The sequence below is a fragment of the Amaranthus tricolor genome, chromosome 6, assembly GCF_026212465.1.
Source record: "Amaranthus tricolor cultivar Red isolate AtriRed21 chromosome 6, ASM2621246v1, whole genome shotgun sequence".
In the NCBI taxonomy this organism is placed as follows: domain Eukaryota; kingdom Viridiplantae; phylum Streptophyta; class Magnoliopsida; order Caryophyllales; family Amaranthaceae; genus Amaranthus; species Amaranthus tricolor.
In genome coordinates this window covers 27,707,826-27,722,853 of record NC_080052.1, presented here as the reverse complement: position 1 = coordinate 27,722,853, position 15,028 = coordinate 27,707,826, and the positions used below count along the sequence as shown (strand labels likewise).

At 32.8% G+C, this 15,028-nt stretch overlaps 2 protein-coding genes across 3 annotated transcripts; one reads left to right on the top strand and one right to left on the bottom strand.

The window, feature by feature from the left end:
• Positions 1 to 818: 818 nt before the first annotated feature.
• On the bottom strand, positions 819 to 7,444 carry LOC130815373 (carboxylesterase SOBER1-like). 2 transcript variants are annotated; one of them, XM_057681824.1, is made up of 7 exons: positions 6,993 to 7,444; positions 5,453 to 5,505; positions 3,081 to 3,204; positions 2,677 to 2,798; positions 1,849 to 1,911; positions 1,328 to 1,435; positions 819 to 1,201 (listed from the first exon to the last, which is right to left on the bottom strand). In XM_057681824.1, exons 1-7 carry the CDS (start codon positions 7,282 to 7,284, stop codon positions 1,112 to 1,114), a joined length of 852 nt encoding a protein of 283 aa, XP_057537807.1. In that variant the 5' UTR covers positions 7,285 to 7,444; the 3' UTR covers positions 819 to 1,111. The 2 variants fall into 2 exon arrangements, with proteins under 2 accessions (XP_057537807.1, XP_057537808.1); XM_057681825.1 differs by lacking the exon at positions 1,849 to 1,911.
• A 2,050-nt stretch (positions 7,445 to 9,494) lies between these two features.
• On the top strand, positions 9,495 to 10,624 carry LOC130815033 (21 kDa protein-like). Its single transcript, XM_057681363.1, has one exon. The coding sequence runs from the start codon at positions 9,675 to 9,677 to the stop codon at positions 10,323 to 10,325; it is 651 nt and encodes a 216-aa protein (XP_057537346.1). The 5' UTR covers positions 9,495 to 9,674; the 3' UTR covers positions 10,326 to 10,624.
• The last annotated feature ends 4,404 nt before the right edge of the window (positions 10,625 to 15,028 follow it).

Sequence of the window (15,028 nt, the reverse complement as noted above, 5' to 3'; positions counted from 1 at the left end):
AGATTATAAAATTTGTTGAAAAAATATATTACATATCTTAAATCCCACTCAAAATTCAGATCACCTTAAGTTTTACTACCTCACCGCTAAATGCTATTCACCCCTACTAACAATTAAAACTCATTAAAGCATTAGCAAATATATAAACTTCTACGTGGAAGTCATCGAACACCCAATCTCACAAATATTATTTTTAAAAAAATTATAAAAGTTGATTATGTAGAAGTCTTTCAAATTAACCGATCCCAGTCTATAAAAAAAGGGCTATCCAAAAAAAAGTAGAATCTTTTTTTTTTTTAAGATAAAAAAAACCAAAGTAGAATCTTGAATATTTATATACGAGTTGGCCGGCATGTTTTGCGCTACTACTTCAACCGTCTCATACATTATAAAAAAATTTTAAAATAATAATGCTATTTAAATTATATGAATGCTATCACGAGAGTTAAAATATATAGATGAAAATAAAAAAATAAAAAAACATTAAACATATCTTCATAAAAAGAAATTATAACAAAGTAAAGAAATGAATTAAAAAAATGTAATAATTGGTAGACCATCTCACCATAAGACATGTCACATATTTAGTTTAAATAGCCTAATAATAAAAACTTTTAGCTTATAAATTTCTTATTTGAAGTTGCATCACCGTGAGACAGTCTCATACAAGACGGGCTGAAAGGATAAAAAGGGGGTAATAAAGCAATTGGCTCTTCATTTTGGCTCTCGTTGACATACCGAATAAACCCAAATTTTTAAGTTAATGTTCAATTGTGCATACTAAATATTTAATTTTCATAAAATAACAAACCACAAAATACAAAAAGATGATGATCATTGATTGACTGATGAGTAAAAGGACCCCTTTAATGATTTAATCTAACATCACAGCCGTTACAAGCCTTCTAATGAAGTTCTTTTAATATGGAGAATATTTCGCTTGTTTATTTGAATATATTCAGAATGGAGCAGTTCAGAAACATACAACTCATATAAATAATAAAACTTTCTAGATTTAAACATGTCATAAGTGTAATTAGCGTTTTAATGATGATGATTGATATCGATGAAATTCCAAGGCGAAACAAAAGGGATTGGAGAGAACAGCGTGCTAAGACGAACTCTTGAATCGAGCCTTGATCCATGATTCGAGGTTCTTTAACTCTTCGGGGATAATGGAATGCCCTAAACCCGGATAAGCCTACATACAAAATACGTACATGATTCGAATTTTGTATTTGATTAACATAATATGTACGGCGTAAACCTGGATAAGCTGATATCTTGTACATGATCTAGAGAGAAAGAGTATTTGGTTATAGTATACCTTAAATTCACAAGTAACACCAGCTTTTTCAAGAAAAGGCGGTCCTGCTTGTCCAGCCTCAAATAAAACTGTTGGGTCGGGTATTCCATGAAACCATAAAATTGGCGTCTGCAAACATTTATTCAGGTGCAAAATATTGTTAGCGATGGTCTTACCAATCGGAAATGGAAAAAATACTCGAGCTAAGACAAGGATGATTGATATTACTCAATTTGTTGGGGGGGGGGGGGGCAGTAAGAGTAATTATCAACAAGCTCATATCAATAAGATGTGATGATATTTTACGCATGTTGTCACTAGCTTAACACAATTCTCCTTAACCCATGTTTTGGATCAACAATGAGCGAAGAGCATACACAAGCTGACCCCATATTGTTAGAATTAAGACTTTGGTAGTATTGTTTGTAATTTGTGAAAGGTTATTAAAAAAATAATTTCTTTCATCATAATATTCAGTATATCTCGCCCATAGAAATACTATGGTCAGAGTCTGGAGAGGGAAGGAGTGCGGCAACCCATACCCATAAAGGAGGATGTGACCAATGAGTCCCCGACTCGAGATTGATCCATAGAATAATAGGTCCCTGCAACGAAGAAGGGTTAGTGAAACTTAAATTGCCAACTTGTGTCTTACTATACAAGCTTGTCCCTTAAACATAATAAAAGGTGGTGGGCACACTTTCTTTGGGTCTACTTTTCATTTTAGTTTGTTCTAATGATTTTGCACACTTTTCTTTTTTGACGATGGCACCACTGTCCTTATAAACTCGTCCACAAGCTTGTACTTTTTCTCCATCTTAATCACTTATTTATATCACCCATTTGTTTTTTTGACTCATTCTCCAACCCAATTTATTTTTCACTAAATTTCATTCATTTTACAATTTGTGCAAAATTAAGACGGAGTATTATGTGGCAAGAATACCTATAGAGAACTAAAAGGTGGTGGGCAAGCAAGAAAGTGCTTTTAAAGCAATTTCATATATAAATGATCAGACTGCATGCATGTAATCCGCCTTTTATAATCTGATTGTGGAATTACAACTAAAAGTGCCGTGATCAATTTGTGTCTTCAACTTCTTTAAGGGGTCATAGAGAATACTTTTTCTTAACTTTGAAGATATATAATATATATATAGAAGTATATAATATACAGCTATAAATCATTATTAAACAACAGAAAAAGTAAGGAAACTGATGGATAATCACTAATCAACCACTTAAAAATATGTAAATCATGATTATGAATCAACAAGACAAAAGTTTAGGCATGAAGCATGTTTCCTGTAAATAATAGATACACAAATGGATTATAGTAATGATATACAAGTACAGAAAATATTTTGTACCTTTTTTGCATCAGCTGGAAATTGTTCAATTATGGAATGATTAAATGGAACCCAGCCACTAAAAATAGCACCACCTCCTAAAGTTTTTGGGTAAAGCAATACACTAGCCAAGGTCAAAGCACCTGAAAAAACATTGACCCTACTATAAGATTTTCAAAGTCGTTATATAGTTGAAATTCCGAGTGTATTAGGGGTTAGTAATGATAAATTTGTCATTGGGCTTGTACATTACAAGACCCACATAAGAGAAGAGTTGATTACACACAAGCTTGATATGAGGTTCCATCTTAAAACCAATTGGTTTTAGGAGTATCTCATCAAGTATATATGTTAGTCAACTTCTCTCTAATTTTTCGATGTGGGATCACGTGTGGGTTATTTTCCAACAAGTAAAAGGAAGGTACCTCCTTGACTAAACCCACATACAAAAATGTTGTCGGGTCTTACGCCTGCGTCAATCTCTTTGTCGATCATCGTGTGGACTTGTTTTACTGCTTTCAAGACAGATGCTTCGTCATTTGGCGAATGCTGTGAAACAGGGAATGGATGTAGCATTAGACTTAGTATATTTGTGTTTTACGTTTGTTGTGGGCTCACATAATTATATGAAATGGGATAAACAAAAGCACAGCCGGAGTGCGGATTAGAAAATAGCAACCAGGAATGTTGATAACTAGTTAAAGATGTCACTCTCACGGTCTAGAAGTCTGTAAGGTTCTGGGTACTGGGATGTCTGATATGGGGCTGCTGGGTTGTGTTTAAGGAAAATGAGGGATAGAGTAAGTAGAGAAGAAAGAAAGATCAGAAGATTAAGCTATAGAAAACAAGCTGCAGTTCCAGATAACCACTGTTCCAGAAGATTTACAATGTAAATTATTGATCTATATATAGAGAGCTTAGACTAACACTCATGGCTAGATAATTCTAGAATACCTCTAGAAGCTTCTTATAATGCAAATTACAATGTATCTATAACAGAATGGATAACTAAGATATTCCTCTTGTTCTTAGGTGGCATTGGTTGTAACAGAATTCTCAAGCTCCTCAAGAAGCTGCTGTATGCTCACATCAGAATATGCGTCTCTTGAGGATAAGGCGATGGAAAGAAATTCTTTAACACATAAAGAAAATTCAGGTAGACTGCTATAGATCGGCACAATTATAAGGGTAATGTTGGGCTTTTAGAAGAAACCATTATAGGAAGATAGGAAAAGGTGGAATGTGTATGTTAAGATGAATGCTTTGACATACCCTAAAGAGGAAAGTTCAAGGCAAATATATAAAAATTGGGAGTGGCAAAATACAAAACAAGAGAAAATTGTATATTTTGATCCTGATCATGGGCAATGAAGACCAAATTGCATCGATAACTAAAAGAAAAGCGAAAGGTTGAAACTAAGGAAGCTTAGAAGATAAAGAGGTAGGTCGAACATGACAGGGGAAGATATGTAATAACAATTGATTTTATTAGATGTAGATTAGTATTAGATATGAGCATGACCGAATAAAATCTAATCCTTTTAGATGATTTCTCATATTGATTAATATTAGATATAGATTACTAGTTCATGCAGCTGTTGGGAATAAAGCTTTGGCACTATAATATATGATTTATAATATAACCCCCAACACATGAGCAAGCATACCTTGCATTCATTATTGAAAAGGATCATCAATAATGTCTAGATCAAATAAAGTGCATATTCATCTTGAGTCTTGACCATCAATTCAATTGCAAGCAAATGGTCCAAATATTATTTTTTGACAAAGTAAATGGGTCCAATCATTAGATGATGAGAAAAACATTAACAATCATAAATATTGATTTCCACACAGATAAAATATTAGATATAATAAAACAAATAATAAAGGAAACTCATTACTTAAATCTCAAGTTATTAGCCTCAACATCTTGGTTTTAAAATGGTCGGAAAAGGAGGGAAGGAAGAGGGGAGGAACCAAAAGCAATTAGAAAGTATATTGAAATTCAGGAAGATATAAAAATTAGAAAGGAAGGAACTTTGATATTCTTCCAAGCCCAAAAGTAATCCCACAGGCCAAAAGCATATAAATATTGCTATGGGCTATCAAGAGAAAAGGTATTGAACATGTGGCACCCAGCTGAGCTAGATTGATGTTCAATGAGCCTCAATGTAGCTTTACAGGGAAAGGGCAATGACAAATATGGATGACTTTTACACTATGCTTGGGTAACATTTTTGAAGGAAAGGAAAGGAAGGGGAGGGGAGATTAGTGTGTTTTCCTCTTAAATCTTTCCAATGCGGAAAGGCTTTGTGTTGTCAAAATTGTGAAGGAGTTCCTCTTTTTGATTCCCTTCTCTTCTCCTATTGTCAGCTCTGATACCATGATAAATTTGTTAACAAGCTGGTACACGACAAAATTCGCACAAGAGAGTTGACTACAGTTTCAGCCTAAAACCAATTGGTATTAGGAGTAGTCCATCAAGTATATATGTTAGTCAACCTCTCTCTAATTCTTCAACGTGAAATCACATGCGGGTTATTTTCCAACAGGTATCCAAATGAGGAAAATGCAACCCCTCAGTTTCCCTCCCCTTCCTTCGCCTCAATATCCTCTTATTGAAACAATGTTAATTAGCATAACTTTGTCAAGGAGAAGCAAGGTGAGGGAGTCACTTATGCTATTTGGTTGAATATAAAACGGAAGAAGCGTAGAAACAGATTCACAGAGCGTACATAATTTCTAAATATAAAATCAAACAAATGAGTACAAAAAACCAGAATGAGGAGCTTACGGCTGTCACTGGTATTTCAGGCATATCAAACCATGAAGGCATTACAGCACCATCTGTAAAAATTAACCAAGGCAAAATAATCAGATACATGTCTAACAAATTCCAGAGAGCTAATATACAATAAATGTCCAACTGAGAACTCTAAGTTAAAAAAGAGGAAGGAAAGAAAGAAAATGAACTACGAATCCCTAGTCTGTAATCTTTCAATAAGAGATGTTCATCAAGTTGACCAAAAATATATGCACAAATGACAATCAAAGAAGTGTAACGAATACGGAATTTCACAGGTCTTTTATAAAAGCAATCATGTGAAAAAACTCATAGCCAATATTTTTGATTCCATGAAAGCATAATACGTAACCACTCATAAGCTAGTAACTAGTTCCTTTTATTCTTTTTTTACTTGCTTGGAAACAGCGAAGACTAATGTATAACAAATACGGCACATGATTCAGCCACTTACGGAATTGCCTGATGCCTTTAATGAACAGCAGGAGGAGATAAACAAAAGAAAAGAAGAAATGGAGACGATAATGGCTGATAGCACACATGATTCTGTGTATTGTAAAAAACATGAAGAACCTTATACTAAACAAAGACCACAAAATCAGCTATGAATTGGCACAATTCATAGATAACTAAGCAAATCATAGACCAAGATTTGCTTTACCAGAATTACATCCCAAAGACGATAATGTTGTCAACAAGGCAGAGCAATTTGTCACCAATTTACCATAAACCTCTTCTAGGAAAATATCAGACACTCATTTCCATCACCATTCACCAAGCTGTTTACAGTGAAAGTGTCTATCAAATACCATAATCCCAATATTTACCTAAATGAGCTCTTGCAAGTACACAAACCGTCAATCTTGAGATATAAACCAGCACTGTTACTAAATGTTGTCTACAACATGCCTTAACTGCTTTTGTTGTTCTTATCAACCAAAAAAGAAACATTGTAATGTTTAAAAGTCCAAAAAACATGAAAAATTCATATTGGAAAAAATATTTTAAAATTAAAGTCAAATTGTTATCTTTATTCAATGCACCAACATCCCTTATGAGAGTTTGAGATGGATAACAAAGATCAAAGAAGTGGGGGTTATCAAACATTCTTTGCATTTATGTGACGAATTGTCAGGGAATAACACAAACTACAAAGATGAATTAGACCCAACATCATTGTACATATGTAGCAAAAACAAAGACAAATAATGATAAACAAAATCACACAAGGAACCAACAAGTACTCACCAAAATTCATAGAATATAAACCCAAAGTGCAAAATTGACAAGAAATTCCTTTGAAGTTGATTAATCGTAGCAGTCCAAACTTGTTTTTATTCAATCTTATAACAAATTAACACACTAACTAAAATCAACACAATACATAAATGAACAGAAATGCAGAGAAAAGCTTAATCAGTCAATTGAAAATTTGAAATCACAAAAAAACACTGCCCACAAAAAAAATTATCAAAAAAATGCAAGAAATTCATATACTATCAATAATAATCAGAGATCCCAAATGACTTACAATTGCAGGTAACTGGGTTTGATGGCGCAGAAGGGAAAGACCATTTAGAAGTGTTAAACTCAGGAGAAGTGAAGAAAGTTTTAAGGGGTTCGTTGGCTGGACCAGAGTCACCCAACCCGTGAAGCCACAAAATGAAGCTCCTGTTCCGACCTGCCGCCATCTTATTCGGGCTTGGATTCGGGTTCGGGTTAGAAATGCAAATGAAAAGGAGAGTAATTACCAATGAAATTAACAACACTACAATTGGTTTAGATAAAAGTGAAATAGTCAAATGTGAGCCTGCTAACTTCATTTATAGTAGTATTTTCAGATCTTCCATGGAGTTGTCGTATCTATCTCTTCGTTTTTTTCTTCTTATAATCTTCTCCCTATGCTCCTTGATTGCAAGTTGCAACAACTGGATTTTGCAAAAAATAAAAATGAAGACAATTTAATTTGTCCGGAAACAGTTAAAATCTATGAATGACTAATAAAAAATATGAAAACTAGTAAATTATAGGTGATTATAAATTTTAAAAAATAAGATAATTTGACGATTAAATCATTTTTATTGGATTAATACAATATATGCTTAACGAAAATTGTTGAGTTTATGGTGTGGTCAATGTCTCTCAAATCTCATTAAATGCATCCCCGTTCGGGATCAAAACTAAGGCAGATATCTCATTAAATTTCTAACAAAAAGGAGGAGGAGAGGATGTTAAGGTAGCATTATCAAGACCACTAATAAGAATAGTGACTATTTTCAACACTAGTATTATTATTTGTGCTTAATAGAGAATAAGATGAGAGGTTATCATTTTTGAATGTATATGAGAAATGACACTTATATTTATGTATCAAGATGAGTCTAGTGAATTAAGAGAAAAAGTATGAAAAGTTAATGTAATAAAGCAAATGAGGCCAAATGGGAAGGGAAAGGCCCGAAAATTCCCTTTCCTTTGGGTTGTCTATTGTTGTGCTCAAGATATTGAATAATACTAGATTATTTTAATAAAAAAAATTAACAAAATACATTTAGTACTAAAATATGTGTCTTCAAGTCCATATTTATTTAACTTTTATCCATTTTAAAATTATGACTTTTTCTTTTCTTTTGTTTGCTATTTTTTTTTATTATTTTTTAACATGTTCTTCTTTGGTAGAAGATTATTTTGAAAATTACTTTAGATCAATTCATTTTATTATTTTTTTTAAAAAAAAACTTTTTATTTCAGAATTAATGAGAAAAGGGGGAATTGGGCCTGTTCCAGCTTTGGCCTTGCGAAGGATAAGGGGATGGGGGATGGTGGGATGTTGGGAAAATTAAAATAGATAAGCTAATTTATAAAAAAAGAAAAGCACAAAATAAGACGTAAATCAACTTATTTTCAAAACAAATGTCTAATCTTAGGTTTGGTTCTGTTCGCAGTTAGTAACTGCGAACAAGTGCTTAATTTTTTAAAAAGGCAAAGAAGCTATTCGCAGTTAGTAACAACGAACAGGGCTGTTGACTTTTTTTGACCCTGTTCGCAGTCACTAACAAGCCCATTATGCTCGACGGGGTCAAAAAGTCAACAGCTCTGTTCGCAGTTATTAACTGTGAACAGCTTCTTTGCCTTTTAAAAAAATTAAGCACCTGTTCGCAGTTACTAACTGCGAACAAAACCAAACCTCAGGTTTGAAAATTAGACGCTTATTTTTGGAAATAAGTTGATTTTCGTCTTATTTCGTGTTTTTTTTTTAATAATTTAGCTTATCTATTTTATTTTTTCGGATGTTAGGGATGTTGGGCCAGATTTGATTCCATCATCAATTATTGGGCCAAACATAATTTCAAGTTGCATTTTGCTGATTTTGGTTTTGAGATTTGCGGATTGCGGTTGTTATATAGCCTCGGGGTTGGGGACGGTTGTTATTGTGGTGATTATGGGTGGCTGATTTGGGACATTTTGGTGGGTGGTGGAATGGTGATTTTGGCATTGCTGAGGAGGGGAGGTGGATTGTCAAGGCATGGAAGGGTATCATTGGAATCACGTTGTATGATTGTCGTTTCTTCCGAATCAAGTTTTGATTTTGCGGTTTCAAAAGGTGGTGGTGGGTCAACAATCTCCCGCAGGAGTAATACATACATCCGACCCTTAAAACCTACTACGGTGAGAGTTAATTTAAGCATAGGCCAATGTAATGTTCTTATACCACCCTAATTTATCCGGCTCCAATAGCCATATTTCTAAGGTATCCATTGTCGAACTCTCTATGTAATGCGTCCACACAAAACTAGTTTCTCTTAATAACAGAGATGTTCATTCGGATTATTGGATCGATTTCTTGGTTTAAAATCGGATTTTGTGTCTATGTTGATTTTTGAATACGTGTTAAATCAAATTCGAATACAAAATTAGATAAATATCAAATTATCAAACGTATTTTAACCCCTCTTTCCGAAAATAAAGCATGCTTAGTTTTCAATCAAACCTAGAATATAACGAAATTTATGCAAAAAAAGTTAAATTGACCAACACAAAAAGCTAACCCTTAGCCCTACCAAAACAAAGCAAACCCCACAAACATTAACATATTCACATTCACAAAAAGTCATCATAAATAATCCCTCAAAGCCTCTCTTGCCCCCCAACTAAAACATCTTCAATTCTCCACCCTCACAAACTTCAAACATAACCTCATCCTCCTAATCCTCCTATGGACTCATTTCCCTCCCAACCCATCCTCCTCCTCCTCCTACTCTTCTTGCTCATTTTCGCTGTCGTGGCCCGCCCATCTCTTTCCACCCCCACAACCGACGATCCTCCCCCTACCAACCCCGTCGACTTCATTCGATCAAGCTGCAACACCACCCTCTACCCCGACATATGCTACACATCCCTATCTCGTTACGCCAATGCAGTCGGGCTCGACCCAGCCCAAATGGCCCGAATCTCCATAGGTGTCACCCTAGTCAAAGCCCACCATACCGCCACCTTCTTCAACAACTTGACTAAACAATCTGATTATTACACCCCAAACCCTCGAGCTACCTCCGCTCTTCACGACTGTTCCGCCACCTTCCGAGACGCCGTCGATCAAATACGCGGCTCACTAAAACAAATGACCCAACTCGTATCAGCAACCGGGTCAAGTACTCCAGAATCGATTCGGTTTCAAGTGAGTAATGTACAAACATGGATGAGTGCTGCACTTACAAATGAAGACACGTGTACAGATGGGTTTCAAGATGTTGCAGATTGTCCGATAAAAAATATGGTTGGAGATAAAGTAGTGACGGTTAAACAGTTGAACAGTAATGCTCTTGCTTTGGTTAACAGTTATGCTGATTCTGTTAATTATCGATGATTATAGTGGATAAACAGTTGGAGGGTAATTGCGGGTTTATAACGAACTCGTGACTTTAGATTGTCTTGTTGTTAGTATTATTGGGTATTTGGGTTATTGCTTGTGAATTGTGATAGACTTGCTTTTTATGTTTTGTTTTGTTCTTAGCTTGTACGTGTGAATGGAGAAGGAAGCTTAGCTTATCTGGTTTTGTTTCTATTATATACGCTTGTAATATAATATCGAATTTTTGTGAGCGACCCCGTGTCTCAAAGAAACGATTTTAAAATAAAAAGCCCATATTTTTATTTTGTCTTTAATTTGTATTAATTGAACTATTTAGCTCATATATCTAATGCGTTTTTCAAAAAGACTGTTTCTCACACTAATTTGTGTTTTATTATTCATCCATCGACCATCACAATCAAAAGTTTAATTAGTTTATCTGTTACGCCCATGTGAAAGTCATTTTGACCAAAAGTATGAATATGCCATGTATCGTTCTCATTCTCATCCAGTGTTAAAGTTTAATTAGTTACTCTATCACGGTACGTGAGAGTTGTTTTGGCTAAAAAAATGTGAATATAGCACATATCATTCTCATATTTAATACAGTGCTAAAGTTTAAGTTACTCTATCATGCCTATGTGAGTGTCATTTTGAGCTAAAAGTATGAATATGACGCTTATCATTCTCATATCTGATCGAGTGTTAAATATTTTACTTTAAGTTTCTACTCAAAAACTTGTTATAATACTATTTTTCTTTTTTTAATAGTTACTCTACATTTTTATGTAATAGGTTTTTGAGAGTATAGGGAAATCTAAGCCAAGCTTATATTAGGCTTTACTCTTGAGCCATTTGATTAAACATTCGATTAATATTAAATCGTAAAATATTTATTTATTTTGATTCACTATATTTGTCATACTTACTTTTTATACTTTATTTAATATATTTTTAGTTATAAATATATTTAATTATATAGAATAAAAAATTATAAAGGTTAATATTAATAAAGTTTTTACATTCGGATTAATCTTACAAGATTTCAATTGAATATATATATATATATATATATATATATATATATATATATATATATATATGATATTAAAAAGCAGGTGTGTCTTAGTTACTTTTTAACTAAAAAGGTTGAAAAAATTGTTGTAATTATCATAAAGGTCAATTGTGATTGTCATTTGTCAAAAGAGAGACTTGTGAACCAATCAACTCATAATACATACGGTGTAGTAGTTTGTATAAATAGATAAATAAAATTTTGAAGGAAAATAAATTTAATCAACACAATATTAATTTTCATAAAACAAGTTTTCATATTAATTTTCCTGTAGCACAAGCCCACTAGCAAATTTGTTTTGTGTATATAGCTAAGTTAATATTGGAGTATGGACATGACATTATGGCAACACCCAATAATAAGATGAAGGAGGCGCCACAATTGCAGTGGGAAAGAAAGAAATAAACGATTATTAGTAGCTGCTGGAAATAAAAGGAGACTTACTGATTCTTTTTATTCATGTGAACCTATAGGAATCAAATTTGGCATAATTCAACTATTTGGCTTTTAATTTGATTCAATTATTTATTTTATTGGTTAAAAAATAATTATAGACAAAATTTGACTTTTAAAAACACTTATATTTATATATATAAATTAAAAATTAATTTTAATTAATTGTCAATAACTCTTAATTTGATGTAAAATATTAATAAATTTAGATTTGAAATTCAAATGAAACACCTCTAAATTAAACACCTATTAATTTGCACTTAATTTTTATTTTGGATTATTTTATTTTACTTTGTACTTCTATTATTTTTCTCTTTTCATAATAATAATCACTTTGACTTTTTTTTTTTTTATTGTACCTACAAGCTCGTTTTCTCTTTTATCAATCCCTTTATTTCTTAACCCAATTAAATATATCAATTACTTAATTAATATTTATATTAGCACTAACGTGTTGTGCATCGATACCATCAGAATTCCGCAGTTAAGCGTTTTTGGACGAGAGTAGTTTAGGTTGGGTGACCTTTCAGGAAGTCCTCGTGTTGCACTTGCACCCTTTTGAAATCTTTACTTGAGGGTTTAAATTGATCCTAACTTTATGCGGGATACTAAACTGATAATTTAACCAAATAAACTAAAATTAAAAAAGTTGCAAGTGAAATGGGGGAGGGTAGTGTGCTTTTCTCCGTGTCATCCTGAGTGATTTTCGGATGGTCATCATTCAATGCTCAATCTAGATTCTATAATTGTTATCATCTTTGTTTTCTTATTTTTTGATAATAAGAGTACTACTTTTGTAGCATGTTGATGCAAGAGGCCACATGCATATATTATGATTTAAAAGGACATGCTTTTAAAGGAAGGAGACATGTCATAGTGGTAGGACTTGGACTACAAACAATAAGCTCTATCTCAATTCCCATGCCTTTGTTTTTCAATTTTTGTCAAAATCTTTGGAGAATAATACTTTCCACTTTGACTATATTCAGGAAGATTTTGTTATAAATTATCCTCAAATATTACTATTTGATATTGGTGTCAATTGATCAAAATTATACTAAAGCATTGACTTTTATGGGAATTTACTTACTCCCCTGTCCCAAAATGGGTGTGAATTAAAGAAAATGGTAAAATAATTTATGAAAAAAAAATGTGTTGATGAAATAAACATATAAGTTAAAAATGTGAATGAAAATTAAAGAAAGAGTCTGAGTCATGATCAAAATTAGAAATAAAGTAAAAGTAACAGGACAAACAAAAAAAGAAAAATAAGACATATTTCACTAGCCAAAAAACATCAAATATACAATTGTTGTAAAATGCAATCTCACTGTGAGACATGTTTTATATATAGATTAAATAAATCAATTTATACAAATTAGCAAGAAGAATATAATATGGGCTCCTTATATTGAAATCGTCTCCCTGACAGACAATATCTTATAAGTGTACTTGAATCAAATATATATTGTACCCAATCAAATCTAACATCACTCAAATCAAAATCAAAACAGTTAACCCAAAAAGACTTTATTTAGAAATGTTGGCCCAATCCAAAAAATCTCTATTATTAACCTACATTTGATTTAAAAGTTTACCTGAGTTTCAATCAGAAATTTACTTAACTGCATGTAGTATGATAAAGCATATAATATATTATAGGACTTCAAATATTAACTTATATTGATGATTAAAAATATAAAATAAAATATTTTATGTACTCTATTACTATATTAATCTAAGAAAAACTTAAAATTGAAAATCATAATAAAACATATAACATATTGAGATTTCAATTTCTTTTGTGCTTACTTAAAGAAAATTTTTTTGATGTTTTTAAACATTGTCATATGTCTATATTTACATATTGTTTCTCAACATCTAAACTACATTTATATTTAGGGATTTGGCTACTCTTGTGAGTAAGACGGTCACAAAACAATGTCCATAGATGAAACAGTTGTGAAGAGTACAACCAAGTATAAGTATTTGGGATCGATCATTCAAAGGAATGGGGAGATTGACGGGGGTGTAAATCATCATATACATGTGGATTGGCTCAAGTGGCGAGCAGCCACCACAGTGCTATGTGATAAGAAATTCCCAAGCAAGTTAGAAGGAAAATTTTACCGGGCGGCAATCAGACCTGCTCTGATATATGAGACCGAATGTTGGCTTGTAAAGAAGATTTTCGAGCATAAGATGGAAATTACAGAAATGCGTATGCTGAGGTGGATGTGTGGGCACACATTGATGGATCGAATTACGAACCAAGAGTTTAGGGACAAACTAGGGGTAGCCCTTATTGTAACACTCTCAGAATAGGTTGAACTTTTGAAAACACCTTTAATGAAAAACATGAGCCAAAACCTACTCATGGAAGTGTTACCGCCACATCTATTTCTAATAAAATAAATGTAAGGCTTAACGACTAAGAAATAACTTAATAACTTTAAATCCAACAAATGGTCTTACAACATAAGAAAAAGACTGAAACGCAATCTATGTCCATATAAAATTTAAACAACTTAAGGTAAAATTTAAACTGAAATACGACTCTAATAAAAGCTATGTTTCTAGGTGATCCTCACTCCACGATTCCCACGCAATCAATAACCTGCAGCATAAGAATGCAAGAAAAACAAGGAAAAAACTCCCAAAATCAGAAAATTGATTAATTCCAACTCCATCCCATAAAACAATTAAGTTTGAAAATGATTTAAGAAAATAAAATATAATCAAATTGAAATAATTTTAGAAAATAATATATAGCTGAGTTTAAAAAAACAATATATATAATATCACATAAACCAATTTATTAATTTGATACTTAATAATGACAAACACATAATCAATTTTTAATTCGAGGGAACGAGAACGTCAGTAGACTGAGGCTTTACCCCTATACCTACTTCATCAAGAGGTCGTCACCCCAAATAATTCAAGGCCAGCAGAGTAGTCTCAGGGAACCCTGGTGTGCACACCCCTTCTACTTGGATCACAACAAATAAAAGGAAGACCAAACATCGTATCAAGTATCAGAAATAATAATATCTGTCGGCAGCTAACCAAACAGGACAACATGTTCATCACCCTTATACTTGGATCACAACAAATGTAGGAGCTTCATTTCCCTCGTGTTTCACTTTACGTGATTTAATAGATTTTAATAATTAGTCGCGAGCACACA